The sequence below is a fragment of the Hippocampus comes genome, unplaced genomic scaffold (assembly GCF_001891065.2).
Source record: "Hippocampus comes isolate QL1 unplaced genomic scaffold, H_comes_QL1_v1.1 scaffold67, whole genome shotgun sequence".
Classification (NCBI taxonomy): domain Eukaryota; kingdom Metazoa; phylum Chordata; class Actinopteri; order Syngnathiformes; family Syngnathidae; genus Hippocampus; species Hippocampus comes.
This window is the reverse complement of record NW_017805221.1, coordinates 2,275,067-2,293,128: the sequence shown is the minus strand read 5'-3', so window position 1 is coordinate 2,293,128 and position 18,062 is coordinate 2,275,067. Positions and strand designations below refer to the sequence as shown.

At 42.0% G+C, this 18,062-nt stretch overlaps 2 protein-coding genes and 1 long non-coding RNA gene across 7 annotated transcripts; all 3 read right to left on the bottom strand.

Moving 5' to 3' along the window:
• Positions 1-1,053: 1,053 nt before the first annotated feature.
• Positions 1,054-10,944, bottom strand: cd4-1 (CD4-1 molecule). 2 transcript variants are annotated; one of them, XM_019868922.1, is made up of 9 exons: positions 10,784-10,944; positions 8,954-9,065; positions 4,809-4,866; positions 4,573-4,731; positions 4,348-4,503; positions 3,526-3,771; positions 2,946-3,332; positions 1,548-1,912; positions 1,054-1,477 (listed from the first exon to the last, which is right to left on the bottom strand). In XM_019868922.1, exons 1-9 carry the CDS (start codon positions 10,795-10,797, stop codon positions 1,262-1,264), a joined length of 1,713 nt encoding a protein of 570 aa, XP_019724481.1. In that variant the 5' UTR covers positions 10,798-10,944; the 3' UTR covers positions 1,054-1,261. The 2 variants fall into 2 exon arrangements, with proteins under 2 accessions (XP_019724481.1, XP_019724482.1); XM_019868923.1 differs by lacking the exon at positions 10,784-10,944 and adding an exon at positions 7,258-7,314 and having other exon boundaries at positions 8,954-8,974.
• Positions 10,945-11,776: 832 nt separating this feature from the next.
• On the bottom strand, positions 11,777-12,688 carry LOC109515282 (uncharacterized). Its single transcript, XR_002168160.1, has 2 exons — positions 12,347-12,688; positions 11,777-12,248 (listed from the first exon to the last, which is right to left on the bottom strand). It is a non-coding gene; the product is annotated as an uncharacterized LOC109515282 (long non-coding RNA).
• A 1,033-nt stretch (positions 12,689-13,721) lies between these two features.
• On the bottom strand, positions 13,722-18,038 carry LOC109515264 (uncharacterized). Of its 4 annotated transcripts, none has more exons than XM_019868927.1 (8): positions 17,789-18,038; positions 17,547-17,712; positions 17,330-17,463; positions 15,788-16,027; positions 15,677-15,712; positions 15,235-15,371; positions 14,013-14,083; positions 13,722-13,914 (listed from the first exon to the last, which is right to left on the bottom strand). In XM_019868927.1, the coding sequence occupies exons 1-8, from the start codon at positions 17,997-17,999 to the stop codon at positions 13,821-13,823; spliced, it is 1,089 nt and encodes a 362-aa protein (XP_019724486.1). In that variant the 5' UTR covers positions 18,000-18,038; the 3' UTR covers positions 13,722-13,820. The 4 variants fall into 4 exon arrangements, with proteins under 4 accessions (XP_019724486.1, XP_019724487.1, XP_019724488.1 ...); XM_019868928.1 differs by having other exon boundaries at positions 14,013-14,077; positions 17,330-17,470; positions 17,551-17,712; XM_019868929.1 differs by having other exon boundaries at positions 17,542-17,712; positions 17,789-18,035.
• Between the last annotated feature and the right edge of the window lie 24 nt (positions 18,039-18,062).

The following is an 18,062-nucleotide window of genomic DNA, read 5'->3' as shown; positions in this document are numbered from 1 at the left end:
GGATGGTCTTATGAGAAGCATGCTTCATCCTTGGCATAATTTGCGAGGGGGTTGTCAGGCTCCTAACGGGGGGATGTTCCTTTCCGCCGCTAATTGGCTTGATGTGATTTCTTTCTGCCCGACCCGACCGGATGTCAGATTGCCCCGTGTTGCATCACGGCAGATGAGAGTCACAAGGTGAAGCAACACGGACGGTGTCGGAGATTGACATTAAAGAGGGGAGCAAACTTTACACCAAAAGTACAAGGAAGGGGAAAAAAAACACTGATGACATTCTGCTGAAGCAACAGTGTGAGCATCTGTCGTGGTGTGTGTGTGCGTGTGTGTGTCAGAATAGAAAGAATTGAAACAAATTAGCCCCTGTCACGAATTACAACGCTCAATGCGAAATTGGGTGGACATTCATGACACTACATTCCCTAGCTTTTTTGCATCACATTTTTAAGGGGACCTCAGGAACCTGCAAATTTTTGCAAGTGCATGTACCCTGGTGAAAATTTTAGGGGGTCTGAACATGATCCCTGAAGAGTGCCCCCTGGAAAGTGATTAGCCCAAACCAGTTTCAGCAACCATCCTGAAATTGGGTGGAAGTGTCTATCATAACAGGATACACGAAAAAGTCTCAAGGACCCATCTCATCTATATTTATACTTTTTGTCTTCGACTGTCTCCCTTTCATAACTTTGCTGCTGGAAATTGGGAATTTCTCCATTGTGAGACAAATCAAGGTTTTCTTATCTTTGAGATTAAAAAATAGTCAGATGTTTTGGTTTAAAGAATTTTTTTTGGGGGGGGACATATTCTTAGCTTTTATCCTGAGATTAAAAAATAGTCAGATGTTTTGGTTTAAAGCAGCTAGTCTGGTTCAATTTTTTTTTGGGGGGGGCACATATTCTTAGCTTTTATCTTTCAGGTTTTTCAAGGTTCTCCGGCTACCTCCTATAATTAAAAAACGTGTTTCTTATGTTGTGTTTATTTTAGGTATGACTGTGAGGACAAGACGGTATCAATAATGGATGGATGAGTAAATCAGAACCAAGCAAATTGTCACTGTCCAATGCAAAACCCTGCATGTATACGTTTTATTTGTGTCGGAAAAAAAGAACACAAACACAATGTCTTTGTGTTTGCATAATGTGCTGCGATGCATTAAGCTTACATTACAGTTCCAAGGACTCGGCGACATCATCCGCTAGCATCGGCAGGCTATGTAACTCGCACTTCTTATTTTGAAACGCCGCGGGACATATCTCACATCAAATTACTTTGGGCTTGGGGCTGCAACAGAGACGGACTGACGGGGACAATATGAAAGAGACGTCTGTTTGAACATGGTTTTTCTTTGAGGAAAACACTCCGTGTATCCTTCAGACTGGTGGGCCCCTGGGAGTGGCGCTGTGTCACGCCCACGGGAAGTGAACGTCGGTACGTATTGATTGGAGCGGCAGACGCGATGTCGGTGGCGTCTTGTGTTCCGCTGAGCCAGACAGACCAAGGGAGAGGACAATGATTATTGAAACATTTCAGAGAAATTGTGTTTCTCTTACCCGTCTGTGTCTCCAGGTGATGCAAATAAGCAGGAGAAGACTGGCGATGATGGCCGCAGTGCCGCCGATGCTCACAAGCATCCACACACTCAGCTGGCGGCTGACGGCCAAGGTGATTTCAGCCGACGTCAGCCTTGTGTTGTTACGCCACAGCTCGCACCTCCACCTGCCGCCATCGTCCGGGCCCACTTCAGCGAGGACGATTTGCGCGGGGTCCAGGCGGCCGAAGCTGAGCAGAGACCGTGCGGCGGAGCGCTCAGGTGGGAACCACTTGACCCAGTGGTCTCGGGGCAAGGCCTTGCCAAGGCTGCAGGTCAGATTGACGCTCTGGCCACTGTGAAGCACCAATCCCGCGGAGGAGACGACTAGTTGGATCGACAGAAAGACATCGTGTTTACTTTCAAGCTGCCCCAGCCCTCCACGTCTATTTCTCACCCATGTGTATTTTGGCCTGTTTTACTGCCGCCTCCGAGCCCTCCAATATGAAACAAGGGAGTGCCACAACATTCAATAGCCTCTTTATTTATTCACAGCACATTGCAGAAACGTTTGATTGACAGAATATTATCATTCTGACCTGGCCTTGAACTTTCAAAAGTTCAAAAGTTCATTTTTGGGCTCTCACTTCGGCACCATACTTTCTGAGAACCACCCAGATGCCACCCCATTATTCTCGTCATGTATTTTTACCAATACAAAGAAGATATTATTGTTGTTGTTGTTTTATTTTTATTAAATTATACAGGGTTGCAAATACACTGTGTCTATTCACATTATTTTTTTTTTACATGTATTGTTTTGATGATTATAAAATTATGACTCATGTCATTTTTGTTTGACACTTATTGTATTGTTTTTAATATTATTATTGTCATTGGTGTTTTGTAGTTAATGCATTATCGTGGGCTTTGAAAATATAGACATTATTTTGGAATTGTATTTTTACCATTACACAAGAAAAAAAGAACAAGTTATGATTAGTTATTATTTGTTATTCTAATTGTCTTGATCACTCTTTTTACAATGATAATGATTCTATTGCAGCACTCGACTTCGCCAAGTGTTTCATGTTGCAGGGGTATCGAAGTTTAAGGTCTCCCCCAAAGATTTGGACTTTTGGCTCTGACCCAGCCAAAAAACTTCCATTTAGCTCTGGTGAAGGTTCTCGAAATCCGTCTAGGCTTTTTTCCTGCCCCCCCAAAAAAAAACTTTTATTTTGCAATTGGATAATCTGTTTTTTCCTACCAGCTCATTTGGACAGGTATTTTTTTTCATCTTTTTGTCTGGAATTTATGAGTGAATTTTATTTGAATTGTATTTTTCAAATGGATTTGACATGGAAAAAAAAAAAGCATTTTACACTGGTCAACATGTATGAAGTAGCCATTCTCGACTTACCCCTTAACACCTCGACACTCACATTCCTGCTCAGGGAGATGCTGTTGCCAAATTTGAACTTGCACCTGTAGTGTCCTCGGTCCTCTACTCCCCATTGTTTTTTGCTTAAAATCAAGCCACCCTTTTGGAGGTCTGCCACAAAACCTTTTCCCCGGCTCGTGTTTGACCTCCAGCCCTGTTCCGCATTCTTTGGGGAGAAGACCAGGATCATCTGCGGATTTATGATGAAGTGATGCCAGTATAGTTTTGGAATGTAACACCAGCTGACTTTCTTGACGTTCCTGGATTGGAATTGTTCCCAGGAGACGTTAAAGGCAAAAGGGCAAGGGACGCTGAGAGACGACTGCTCCGAGGTGTACAGAGGAAACTCAGGAGCTGGTAAGAGGTCTGGAAAAAGGAGGCAGAAAGAATTGAAGCTCAGAAGCACTTTCATGAGCATGAAATAAAATTCAAATAAAAATTCAGAATGCAGAATTTACATTAAAAAAAAAACAAAAAAATCAATGGCTCGTACAAGCTACTGATGTTCCCGATGACATGTCAAAAGAATCAGCGAAATAATCGAGCGAAGGTGACTGACCGAGAACCGTAATGAAAAGCGAGGCCGTGTCCTCCCCGTCATCCTTGACGACAACGCAGCGCCACCGGCCGTTGTCTCGGCCCGTGACAGCCACTCGCAATTGTCCTCCGCTCAGAGTAATCCTCTCTCCCACCGGATTCAACCAGTATAGGTCCGGCTTGCGGTGATTTGGAGGAGTGTCCACGTGGCAGGAGAGCATCACGACTTCATGGGACACCAGAACAGTGTATTTGGCGTCGACAGACACTGGGGAAATCGAGATATTTGATGAGATAAGACAAGATAACCTTTATTTGTCTTTGTTCACAATGATCTGTTTTTGTCCATCCATTTTCTGATCCGCTTATCCTCACAAGGGTCGCAGGGGGTGCTGGAGCCTATCCCAGCCGTCTTCGGGCAGTCGGCGGGGGACACCCTGAACCGGTTGGCAGCCAATCGCAAGGCACACAGAGACGAACAACCATCCGCGCTCACACTCACACCTCTGGACAATTTTGAGTGTTTGATCAGCCTGCCATGCATGTTTTTGGAATGTGGGAGGAAACCGGAGTACCCGGTGAAAACCCACACAGGCCCGGGGAGAACATGGGAGCCAAATAGGAAGGCTGGAGCCGGGATCTAACCCACGACCTCTGCACTGAGAGGCAGACGCACTAACCGCTCGTCCACCGGGCCGCCCCAATCTGTTTTTTGTGTTTGTTGAAATGTATGAAATCATACTGGCGGTATCGGTACTTGGTATCAGTGAGTACTCAAGAGTCAATACCGAATCCTGAAAAAGTGGTCTCAAACATCCCTATTTGCAACACTCTGGTAGCCCACCTGTGATTTTGGAGACTGTGAAACTCTTCACTGGAGTGATTTTAGCATGTAGGTTGGAGAGTCTGGAAAAGACCACCGTGCCAAAGTCATGCTCTTTGACTCCGTTGATGCTCAGTGCGTCTTGGGAAACGGACAACCTGCCGGCCCAGCGCTTATCTGCAAGCAAAGACGCCATCATGGGAACAACTCCCGATTGAATTTCCCCTCATGGCAACGCAAGCGCACCTTTAGTGAAGGACCAGCCCCTCAAGGGATGCTGCCAGGCCAGCCAGCCTTCTTGGAGACTACGGTGGGACCAATACAAGTATTCGTTATTGGCTTCGAGTCCATCCAGCCTCAGCGTGACCGTGTCTCCCTCTTTGATGTAGACCACCTTCTCGCAGCCTGTGTCACACATGCACTCAAAGCGAGTTCATACAGCAAGCGCGGGCAGGAATCATCGGTCCTCACATGTAACCTACTTGGTGTCCAAATGAGCGCGGCCAGGATGAGCATCTCTACGATGACCTTCATGCCGGCCTGTAAAAGAGAAGAGGAAAACACACATAACATACATGTACAGTCTTGGTATTGCTCCGCTTGATTAAAATCGCCATCTTCTTCCAGGGGTGTCTGGAAAAAGGCCTTGAATTTGTTCAGTGACGTTTTGGCCCCATGGGGCGGGTGAAGACGGGGTTTTAGGATCATGTAGCCTGGCAAGCGAAATCCACTTTCTTTCTGCACAAAAGAAACGGGTCTGCACAAGCCCGCCCTCGACCGCGACTCGACCCCGGTCCAAAACAAAACGTGCAATCAAATTCCTTTATTTGCCGGCATGTATTCTTCGTGAGCGACATCACTCTTCGGTGACAGAAGTCCATCCTCATCACATTCAAAAAGGACGCGCGAGAGAGAAGATAGTTTGTTTCACTCAGAATGAAACTCAATTTCAAGTGAGCAGAAACACAGAGAATCATGAAAACCTCACGCCAGATGGAAGCATTTATTTCAAAAGAAGATGCGTCACATCCGCTCTTCGCTGATTGGTTCATTTCGCTCTGTGTTTGTTTAGGTTTGCCTCGCCTCAGAAATGCGCTGGGACAACGTCGAGTCTGGAAGTATCATCACTGTCCTGAAGGTCCGCCTTCTCAGCGTCGCCCCCCCCCCCCAAAAATATGACTCGTTTTTGTAGCGAGGATAAAGAATATATGCTTTTGAGTATTGTTATGTGTATGTGTTGGTATACTAATAGTTCATCTTCAAACGCACGGATGTGGTAAACTTTCAAACTACAAGATGAACATTTAAATGAAAAACTGCAAGCAAAAAAAAAAAATGTAGACAAACCGTTTTTTGTCACACTTTATGGTCCAGATAAGTTGCAGTGTTGGCAAAATCAAACTATTTCCATGTGTTTCTTTTGCAAGTATTTGTTTGTGTCTTATTATATAAATTTTTTGTTCTTCTTTTTGGTAATACATTCATACAGTTCAAAAATTAAAAAAAAAAAGTTTTCTTGAATTCCTAGTTCTTGCTTTTAGTGCAAAATACGTAGTGGTGGGGTGTGGACGTGGAGGAAGTGACGCCTTTGTGGTGGTCTTAGATTTGAGGAACTCAGCAGAGATTAAATAAAAAAAAAAAAAGCCGCCGACAGTGGAGAGTGGGCGTCCCGCGGCGGGCTTTACATGTGCGTTCGCCGAGGCTTGCGGCGGGCCTTGATTTAGTTAAGATTGTTATCCTGATTCGCCCCTCTCTTGTGCTTCCTCCCACACCTCATCTCTTCCAAGAAAGACGGATCTCTCCCTCGCTTGAAAGGAAACCACAGCACACGGAGACTGCGCTCGAGGCTCCTCTCTAAACTTCTCTGAGTGGGGTTGTTAAAAGTTCTATTGATTCTTGTAAAGACTACATTTTCCATTGAATCGGGAATGAAAAATGCAGGTGCGCCTAATAATATAGCCCACAAAAAGCGGACCAAAAATACTCACACTCTTTAGTAGAACTACTAATGCAAAAAGGGGTTGTTTTTTTTTTCCAGATTAGACAGATGCTGTATGAATCTAAGAAGCTGGTGTTTTGGGGCTGTCAAAAGGCAATACAAAAGGCATGAATCATCTTTGGATCCAACCTCATAAAAAAACAAAACAAAACAAAAAAAACACGTCTTAATACGGCTATGAATAGAGAGTATCTTACTGCTCCCAAATCTGTTGCTGTTCCTGGTTCACGTTCCACCAAGTTGCTGCCGTCTCGTTTTTTACTGCTTATTAAGATCACAAGACTTAAATTAATCAATCAAGATCTCAACCGCAGTTGACTTTAGGTCCTGTCTGGCAGACAGGCCTTTTGGTGTTAACATTGGATGCTCCGAGTCCCACTCTGCCCCACTGTCGTTTGGTGTTCCACAGGGTTCAATTTTAGGGCCCCTGCTGTTCACATTGTCTTTGCTGCCCCTTGGGCAGAAATCATAGAATCTCCTTTCCGCGCTATGCGGATGATCATTACATCAATGAGACTCTTTTCATGTGATCAATTTCATGTTTTAGCCACTCTTTGCTTTTATATGTCAGATTTTTTTTTAAATTAATGTACGGCATTGTGCATGCAGCCATGGTTGTTTTTAAAGTGCTCTATAAATAAAGTGGAGTTGTGTTACTTTTCACCACGGCAATTAGGCACAAGCTGAACACATACACTTGAGTCACGTCGACATTCATTTTGGGGGGGCAAACAGCGGCGCGTGCCTCCCCGATTTATCAACTGCCAATTTATCTCCCTTGGGAAGCGTGCATGTGCGTTATGCCATGCCACACAGCAACAGCAGCAACAACAACACCGTGGAGCCATGTTTGTGATAATGAGAAGGCATTTGAGAAGGCAGCATGACTACCGTTGTCATAATTCTGTTGATGCATGCCGAGATGTACTTGCAACGTGGTTGGAGCGATTCAGGTCACCAATGCACTTTCAGCTTGATGCTGCCTTCCGCTGTGCATTGAGAATAAATACAGAACATATAGTTTTGTTTGGTTGTTTTCATCTGAAACTTGACTACATGTTCTACGAACAACACGACCAGTGATTTTACATGAAATATTATGCAATATCATTCGCCGAATAGCCGAAGCCATTTGTAACTTCACCAAATCGATAAATAGCACCAATGTGGTTGCTTGAGGTTGTATTTTTTTCTTTGTTCAGTGCGGATTCACAGTGATCCGGGTCATGGTCATCTGCAAAGGCTAATTCGAGGAAACCGAACTCTTCTGGGTTTTTATTTATTTATTTTCGGCAGGTATGTTTTTAGGCTAACGATATATAGAACGACTGGACTGAAATACAAGTCATTTAAAACACGCAGAATTTTTCATTTAGCTGCTGTTTAATAGTAGAACAATTTTTTTTTTAAACAATAATGCAACAATAAAAAGAATGTTTTATGATTAAGAACTCCACCCCCCATCCCCCCCCAAAAAAAGCAAAGAATGGTTGAAAAGATACCATCTGACAGTACAGCAATGCGGACTCTTTTCAATTTTGGTGGGATTGTTTGAAAAAACAAACCAAAAAAAAGGGAAGCGTGCATGTGCGTTATGCCATGCCACACAGCAACAGCAGCAACAACAACACCGTGGAGCCATGTTTGTGATAATGAGAAGGCATTTGAGAAGGCAGCATGACTACCGTTGTCATAATTCTGTTGATGCATGCCGAGATGTACTTGCAACGTGGTTGGAGCGATTCAGGTCACCAATGCACTTTCAGCTTGATGCTGCCTTCCGCTGTGCATTGAGAATAAATACAGAACATATAGTTTTGTTTGGTTGTTTTCATCTGAAACTTGACTACATGTTCTACGAACAACACGACCAGTGATTTTACATGAAATATTATGCAATATCATTCGCCGAATAGCCGAAGCCATTTGTAACTTCACCAAATCAATAAATAGCACCAATGTGGTTGCTTGAGGTTGTATTTTTTTCTTTGTTCAGTGCGGATTCACAGTGATCCGGGTCATGGTCATCTGCAAAGGCTAATTCGAGGAAACTGAACTCTTCTGGGTTTTTATGTATTTATTTTCGGCAGGTATGTTTTTAGGCTAACGATATGTAGAACGACTGGACTGAAATACAAGTCATTTAAAACACGCAGAAGTTTTCATTTAGCTGGTGTTTAATAATAGAACAATTTTTTTTTAAAACAATAATACAATAAAAATAATGTTTTATGATTAAGAACCCCCCCCCCCCAAAAAAAAAAGCAAAGAAGGGTTGAAAAGATAGGTCAACTTTCGGGAGGGAGAAATAATATACCGGTAATATAAATTAAGAAAGAGACCATCTGACACTAAAGCAATGCGGACTCTTTCAATTTTGGTGGGATTGTGCTATTTTATTGTTTGAAAAAACAAACCAAAAAAAGACGATATTTTATATTTTACATAATGGTGTATTAACCATTACGGAAATATACCAAAAATATATTTTGCTCATTTACCAAATGGTGTTCTCAGCTCACATTGGGCGCTGCTTTGTGAACTGTACATTCATGCTGCGATATTTCTTCGGTAAAGAAGCGTCTTAAATAGCTGACAGTACGCGTCAAATGAGTATGCTGTACTTACAGTTATCGATGCCGACTCTGTTATCGAGCGCTGAAGAGTGATCACAGAATGACTTTTGACTGGCGGTGGCGTTGCTGTTGCACCTCCCCCAATGCGCATGGATGTGATTGGTCTGAAAACAGAAGCGCACAGTCGCTAATTAATCGCCACGTCGCAATATTAGTCATCTTCTTACTCATGCGTGATGACATTTCACATTACCACTGCAATTGGGTTGTTGGGTTTTTTTTCTAAACATATTTTAGGCAAATAAAAGAATTTTAAATATATATGGATTTTTTAATCGGTATCACACAAACTTGAGGGCAAAAGTGTGACTGCTACAAACTGTATGTAAATATAGTTAAAAAAAAAAGAATAATTGTAATAATGGGGGCATATCCCTCGCAGGATTCATTATGTGGCACCGTGCGGTCTAATTTGCATATTTGCTTAATCATGTCTCTTCTTCACATCATTACAGTGTGGAGGATCACATTTTCCTTGAGGGATACACTTTAAAGTGATAAAGTGAATGAACATATTGCACCGGGTGTGTGGTCACAAAGAAGTATTAGATTGGGATCCAGGCCAGGGGAGGAGTTTAACCGAAAAGCAGAGAAAAAGAAACTGAGTTCATAGATTTAGTTGACACTGCACTAATGTGTGTTAAATTAGAAAAATAAATAAATAAATAAAAAATAAGAAAGAAAAAATGCATTGGTCGACCGGTCCCATTCCCTTGTCTGGTGGTCGTGGCTGTAGCCCTACAAAGTCTGCCTAGCAACAAGTGGCTCCGCACTCCTCACAAAGTCAACTTTCAGGATGAAAGTAAAACTTTAAAAGTTGAACTTAATTTGATCTTCTCCAAACACATGCGCAACTGTTTTAGTGCTTTTGAAACAATTTGCTGTCCTCTAACAAGTACGCCTTTCTGTGACGCTTCCAGTCCCTCTGGATTTCTGCATGAGGTTAGAAAGGACACGTCCTGCCCATCCCGACCACACTTTGCATTTGTATTCCAGGAAAAAATAACTAGCAACCCCATTTCTAATTACAGTGCTTTTTTTTTCGCTCTACAAAATTCCATGCGGGAAAAGAAAATGGCACCAACATACTGATTTTTGCCGCTCATTCGGCAAATGTCAGCCCAAATCATTTTATTGTCTGTTTTCACGTCAAGTCGCCCACTGCGTGTACACAAGCTTATTTTGTTGTCGAAAATCACATCATCTGACGCGACTTTGGCTGCTGATAATTTGCACAAATTGAAACGACACCCCAGGTGCGAATATGAGAGCCGACATGCTCGCGCACACGCACACAGAGTGTGTTCATTAGTGTCTCTCTCCACACACACACACACACACGCACAGCACACGCACACACACACACACACACACACACACACACACACACACACACACACACACACACCCCGTTATGAAGCCATGAAAAGGTAATCCCGTTGTTTTTAATGAAAAACGCCCCCATTTATGTAACAAACTGGTGAATTGTCTGGCTCAAGGGGGTCTAAGGCGAAGCCGAAGTACGCATTTTCAATCCAATTTGTTCGATATTAGCGATTTTATTCGACCCCAGAAAAAAATGTTTTTTTTTCAGCGTTTTTAAGACAAAGATGACATTCAAACACCCCTAACCCTCCACCCCTCAAAAAAACAAAACAAAAATATTCATGATTTTTCTTTCAGTTGTAAGACGTGCTTTCGGCAGCACGAATCGCTGAATGAATTCTCCATTCAAGGCCCAGGTATCAAATTCACAGTGTGCCGCTCCATGTACTGTAAATGCTGGAAAGTCCAAACTATTTGACTATTTGAGAACACTTACTTGGTTGTCGTCATTGTGATTGACAGGTGATCCGTCCAAGGCGTAGCCAGCCTCGCCCCCGAGTCATCTGCAAAACAATGAGTGCAGGGGAGAGAAAGAACAATGAAAATGGAGAGCGACGGAAGACACCATGTGGGTCTGATGATGCGCTCAGCGCAGCTCTGAGAGGACACATGCAGGTGTGACCCCCCCCCCCACACACACACACACACACACACACACAAACACACACACACACAGGAAGTCAGACAGCCATCAGTTTCTCATGGGATTACTCTTCACAAGTTTTGGAAGTTGGCAGTCGACATCTGGAAATATCGTAGATCCCATTAATATCACCATATCATTTCTTGAATATGCTTGCATTTTGTGAGTTCATCCCCAAAGTGATGACGTTGTCTCGTTTATATATTACGTGATGTAATAAGGGGGGAAAATATTGATCCACAACAGAAGAGGTACGTAAATACAGAATTAATATAAAGTCCACATCGGATATGAATGAAGACAAAACAAATGAGTGTCGGATCAACTTGATATTGAATAATTACATTCCGCAATGTATAAAACAGAAATACACATTGCATCAAATTGGTATTTTATACATTACATTATATAGAAAATGACAATTTTAAAGATAAAAATGAATTTGGGATCAATTTTACAGAGACTTTGGTGTTTCTAAAAAAAAAAAAAAAAACCTCAAAAGTTTTAAATCATATTTTGGAACCATGACATCAAGTCAGCTTTCCTCTCATTTCCCCCAAATAATTCACAATCTCATCAAAATGTGGAGGCAGTGACAATAATCAATGATTCGTTTTCTCCCCTCCTTTTTTTAAGCACGCGGCCTCTTTAGATTGAAATTTGGGATGTTCTGGTGGTTTTCGTTTCATGTGAGCGCACCTGTGTTCTCGTGACCGACTGCAGCAGTTGTGGGGAAACGCACCGACGTTACCCGACGCAATGTGTTTTCAAGTCACCGAAAGGCAATGAGAAGACGGAAATAAGCATTACTTTATTGAAGTTTGCCTCCGACATAACCAGAGTCATATATATATATACAGACGATGTACACCACAGATGTCAAACCATTCACGTGAACTGCAACTTAGGAACAGAAAAAAAAGAAAAGTCTATCTTTAAAAAATAATTACAAAATAGGAGTTGCGTCAAAATAACTCGCAGGGATAAAGGGCATCAAAGCAGCTCATATTTCAAAATGCGCTGGAACTAAATTCATCTGCTGCGTTCATGTGAATAAGTTCACATCGATTCAATTTATATTCAGCTCGTCATTGTCTTACTAATTCTCTCTCTCTCTCTCTCTCTCACGTCATCTTTTTTCTTTATTTTCCTTCAGTCGCTTTTTCAGCACATCGGGAGGGCGGGCGGCTTCTTCTTCTTCTTCGTCGTCGTTGTTGTCGTCTTCTCCGGCCGCCGTGGTGCCACGGCAGCTGTCGGGCTGTGATAAAGACGGGAGGTTTTTGCACTAATTAGTACAGCGGTGGCTGCCAAATGTGCCGAGTGAGCGCAGAGGGGGATAAGACGGAGATGAAATACCCGCGACACTGGCAGTATTGGCGGCCGCTCATCGGTTTTCTGGCGTTCATCTGCAGGAATCTCTTCTGAAGCTGGGGGGAAGGAAAAAAACAAAACAATTATTGAGCTTTTGGGGTGTGTGTGTGCTCCCTCCTTGTGAACTTGTGATGTCACTCTTCAAAACAGCTTGGTAGCAATTCCTCATCAGTTTTCTTTAACCTCGCAGTAAGTACACTTTTATGAAGTCGTGCTTCTCACAGAGAGGACTTTTTTACTGACAAGTTTTTCAAGCTGCAAGGCGATTTTTCGTGGCGGCTAACGTAACAACAAGCAGCCCATAACAGTCAAGTAAGACAAAAAAACAAAAAACCCACAAAAAAAAGAAACTTACGATTACTCTTCACAAGTTTTGGAAGTTGGCAGTCGACATCTGGAAATATCGTAGATCCCATTAATATCACCATATCATTTCTTGAATATGCTTGCATTTTGTGAGTTCATCCCCAAAGTGATGACGTTGTCTCGTTTATATATTACGTGATGTAATAAGGGGGGAAAATATTGATCCACAACAGAAGAGGTACGTAAATACAGAATTAATATAAAGTCCACATCGGATATGAATGAAGACAAAACAAATGAGTGTCGGATCAACTTGATATTGAATAATTACATTCCGCAATGTATAAAACAGAAATACACATTGCATCAAATTGGTATTTTATACATTACATTATATAGAAAATGACAATTTTAAAGATAAAAATGAATTTGGGATCAATTTTACAGAGACTTTGGTGTTTCTAAAAAAAAAAAAAAAACCCTCAAAAGTTTTAAATCATATTTTGGAACCATGACATCAAGTCAGCTTTCCTCTCATTTCCCCCAAATAATTCACAATCTCATCAAAATGTGGAGGCAGTGACAATAATCAATGATTCGTTTTCTCCCCTCCTTTTTTTAAGCACGCGGCCTCTTTAGATTGAAATTTGGGATGTTCTGGTGGTTTTCGTTTCATGTGAGCGCACCTGTGTTCTCGTGACCGACTGCAGCAGTTGTGGGGAAACGCACCGACGTTACCCGACGCAATGTGTTTTCAAGTCACCGAAAGGCAATGAGAAGACGGAAATAAGCATTACTTTATTGAAGTTTGCCTCCGACATAACCAGAGTCATATATATATATATACAGACGATGTACACCACAGATGTCAAACCATTCACGTGAACTGCAACTTAGGAACAGAAAAAAAAGAAAAGTCTATCTTTAAAAAATAATTACAAAATAGGAGTTGCGTCAAAATAACTCGCAGGGATAAAGGGCATCAAAGCAGCTCATATTTCAAAATGCGCTGGAACTAAATTCATCTGCTCCGTTCATGTGAATAAGTTCACATCGATTCAATTTATATTCAGCTCGTCATTGTCTTACTAATTCTCTCTCTCTCTCTCTCTCTCACGTCATCTTTTTTCTTTATTTTCCTTCAGTCGCTTTTTCAGCACATCGGGAGGGCGGGCGGCTTCTTCTTCTTCTTCGTCGTCGTTGTTGTCGTCTTCTCCGGCCGCCGTGGTGCCACGGCAGCTGTCGGGCTGTGATAAAGACGGGAGGTTTTTGCACTAATTAGTACAGCGGTGGCTGCCAAATGTGCCGAGTGAGCGCAGAGGGGGATAAGACGGAGATGAAATACCCGCGACACTGGCAGTATTGGCGGCCGCTCATCGGTTTTCTGGCGTTCATCTGCAGGAATCTCTTCTGAAGCTGGGGGGAAGGAAAAAAACAAAACAATTATTGAGCTTTTGGGGTGTGTGTGTGCTCCCTCCTTGTGAACTTGTGATGTCACTCTTCAAAACAGCTTGGTAGCAATTCCTCATCAGTTTTCTTTAACCTCGCAGTAAGTACACTTTTATGAAGTCGTGCTTCTCACAGAGAGGACTTTTTTACTGACAAGTTTTTCAAGCTGCAAGGCGATTTTTCGTGGCGGCTAACGTAACAACAAGCAGCCCATAACAGTCAAGTAAGACAAAAAAACAAAAAACCCACAAAAAAAAGAAACTTACCATAAAACACCTTGTGTATTTACTTAAGTCAACAAACATTGGCTTACGAAGTCCGCTCGCTTAATGCTAACGCGAGATGGGGAAATCCATGGACAGGCCAACAACACTGGCATCAATTATTACAGTACTTCTAAACTATTTAGATCTGAACACAAACGGTAGCAACACATGCAGACAGAGCATACTCAATATTCACAGGCATATATTCTTTATCCTCAGTAAAAAAAAAAAAAAGGTCTAATATTACTGCAGTTGTGTAGTTCTACGTAAAATACTGCCTCCTGGTGGCCAAGGTGCACACGCCAGATGTAACAGGGCAGCAAATTTACGGGTAAAGCTTGAAATCATAATTGAATTGTGTTTAACTGCATGTTTGAATAAAAATACAAAATTGCAGAGTACTATTTTTGTTTTTACGAAAAACAACAGAAATTTCAATATGGATAGAAGATTTGAGATGTTTTTTTTCACGAAGTTGGTCGTGGCACATAGTAAGCTCTGAGGTCAGACCTCTATAAAATACAGACCCACAACATTTAATAGTTGACTTGCCATGGATGTTTATGATCATCAAAGGGAAGGAAAGGGAAAAAAAATTTTTGACTGCTATTTTGCGCAGACTGCTGGACTGTGCCGAAATATCAATGACGTAGATTAATTGTGCTCAGCATAGCTTCCATCGCGCTGCAGTCGATGACAAAAAGTATTTTGTCGTTCAACCCCGACCAGAAAGCTGAAGTTAAGAACATGGTCTTCTTAATCAATCAAGTCCAAATCGGAACAAGAATGCTGTTCATTTAGAAAAAATAAAATAAAATAATGCTGGCAGGTTGGCCATGTTTGTGTTCTGACCTTCCTTCTTCTGATGCGGCAAGACATAATCAAGACCAAGATGAGCAGCAGGAGCACCAGCAGGCTGCCACCGGAGGCCACGAGCCAAAAGCCCAGCTTGGGAAGCGCCACCATGATGGGGCCAGGGGACGGATGACCTGAAAATCAGCCCAGACAACAAAGTAGCTGCTAAGTAAAAGCACAATCTTGTTTCCGCCATCACGATTGTGCAATCGTACTGCGGGAGTCAGACTGTATTTTATTTTTTTATATGTTTAAGAAGATTCATTTTGATATGAGACTGTTCCTGTTAACATTTTTGGAGACTTCTGCAAGGCTGATTTTAAGACATTTTAATGCATTTTTTTTGCCCCCCTAGAAACATTCACATTAACCCTTTCAGGGGCAGCGGGTACCACAGTGGACATTTTATGCATGAAAGAGTTTAAAAAGTTCGAGTTACCCCTTGCACTTGGGGAGATGGTTGTCATGGACATTTCTGCAAGGATAAAAACAAACAGATTGATTAAAAAGTGTCCTTTTGGTAGAAATGAACTGGATTCCTACGTCCTACTTTTCACGCTAAGCTCGATTTCCTCCATGTAGTGGGCCCCATCGTGGTGGAAGACACATTGCCACTTCCCAGCATGGGACGCCTCCACCGGCTCAAGGCGAGCCAGGCCGCGATCCCATCGATGAGCATCGCCGGGTCGATTCCACTCCACCCGCGGGTCCGACGGCAGCCCGGCCACGCGGCACTGCAGTTTTGCCAGACTGCCTGGGCGCAGGTCGTCACCCGGAGGGTCCACCGACACTGGAAACAACCGTAGAAATCGCATCGTTGACTCACAACGCCAGATATTGTTTTGGTGGATTTAGGATTGCTCGTCCCTTGAGTTGCCTGTGTGCATCCACAGTTGTTCGGAATAGAATTTTATGTAATTGACATTGAAAGATAAACTGTCACTTATTATTAACATTTGTAATAAATTGCTGAAAAAACGTTTTAAATGGCAAGTTAAACCAAAGAATGAAATTCAAAGTAACATAAATCAACCAATGGAATGATAAACGAATTAACATTTTAACCACATTTAAATTCAAAGTTTGATATAAAATAGATTAAATACATGGAAAGTGTGGACAAGAAGTGTGACTTTAATTTCGATTTTGTTGTAGAAAAAAATTAGAAAATGCGGTGTCAATATAAATTGATATGACATTTGTTTTTTTAGGATGGAAGGGAAATATGGCGAGAATCCATACATTGATGTTAACACGTCGCAATAAAGTTTTAGAAAACTAAAATTATAACAACTGTGTGAAACTTATTGCACACATTGTATATATAGAACTAGGTATCGTGAATTACATTAAAATGAAGATTCCGATTGTATTATATATCGGGATGGCTTTTTATGATGTTGGAAACGACAGATTGGTTTAAACATTGTGCCTACAAAAAAATTAAATAAAATCCACCATGGGTAAAAATTGTCATTAAAAGAAGAAAAATAATGAAATAAATTAAATGCCTGGTCAAAAAAAAATCCCTCACAAAAGTACACACACTTGATTCCAATGACAATGCAGGTCTTTCATTTGTTGCGCTTTGGTTGCGTGCTTTTTCATTTTACTCATTCTGAATGTGGATAAACCCATTTTTTTCATCCTCATTGCTAATTTTGCGGATTAAAAATCCTTCCTCCTAGTTACAATGTAAGGATTTAGAAAATATGGGATATTGAGCAAATCACATATTCATGAAGACTTCAAAAATTGGTCTTTTTAGGAACCTCGCAGATTTAAAAAAACATCTTTTTTGCGACTCCCAACTTTTGTTGCGCAACGGCACCCATTTTAAGTTCGGAAAATCTTACGGCGCACCACCAAACAAAAATACCCGAAATATTTAATCAAGTATTAATCGTGAAACAATGACGACCTTCTGTTCAGCTGTTAAAAAAAATACACCTTTCAATGACAGAAAGCTGTTACGTCACCGTTGAGAGAAATAATAATAAAAAAATGTCGCCTGAATTGTTGTTATAAAAATTGACATTCAAGTCCATCAATTCCCAAACACCCTCCTGTTTGTGTGCAGTTCAGTGCTCACTCGAGACGACGACAAGCGTGTGCACTGTTTCCTTGTTGTCCACCACGCATGTGAACTCTCCGGCGTCACCTTCCTCCACCACGGAGATCTGCAAATTGGTGTCCTGCTTCTGTTTGGACCTCATTGCGATGTTACTGTTGCCTGGCAGAAAACAATACAAGATGAATTAATAAGTGATTGGATTTGTAAATTTTTCTTTGGGGCGGCAACACACGACATACCTCTCTGCAGCATGCGAGTTTTGCTGGTGACCCTAAAGAGGAGCTGGCTGCCGCGACGCCACACCAGGCTGGAGGCGAAGTTGTCCGGGCCGCACTTGATGACGGTCCCCTGGCCCGCTTTGGTGTGGAAGAGCTCGGCCGCAGCCTGCAGAGCACCCAGCACTGAGGAAAGAACATACTGCATCAATATCGTCACAATGCATGATTATATGGTGTTCATACGCACATACTGACTCACCCAGTGGAAGCCATCGGATGGTCTTCATGGGAGAAATTTGTCCTTTGAGGGGGGGGAAAAAAAAATCTAAAAAAAAAATATTAAAACGTGAAAGTGTAGTTTTAAATCCGGGATCGATGTGCCACACAGAGCTTCTGTGTGAGATAAGAAGAGCGAGCGGATTCCAAAACCACGCAGCTGCATCTTTATTTCCTTCCTCTCTTGTTCTCATTTAAAAAAAAAAAAAAAGTTGGTAGGCTTGTGACTGGAGAATGTTTGTCATATTTTGAAGCAC

Bases quoted from the DNA above. Each gene is read 5' to 3' on its own strand.
- cd4-1 (XM_019868922.1), bottom strand. The intron at 4,732-4,808 runs GTAGGTTACATG...TGTGTGACACAG, and splicing joins CGCGCTCATTTGGACACCAA to GCTGCGAGAAGGTGGTCTAC. The intron at 1,913-2,945 runs GTAAGTCGAGAA...CGATCCAACTAG, and splicing joins GAGTGTCGAGGTGTTAAGGG to TCGTCTCCTCCGCGGGATTG.
- LOC109515264 (XM_019868926.1), bottom strand. From the start codon at position 17,999: ATGAGAACAAGAGAGGAAGGAAATAAAGATGCAGCTGCGTGGTTTTGG. The intron at 16,028-17,329 runs GTGAGCACTGAA...GGTTGTTTCCAG, and splicing joins CACGCTTGTCGTCGTCTCGA to TGTCGGTGGACCCTCCGGGT. The intron at 13,915-14,012 runs GTATTTCATCTC...TCTTTATCACAG, and splicing joins CAATACTGCCAGTGTCGCGG to CCCGACAGCTGCCGTGGCAC.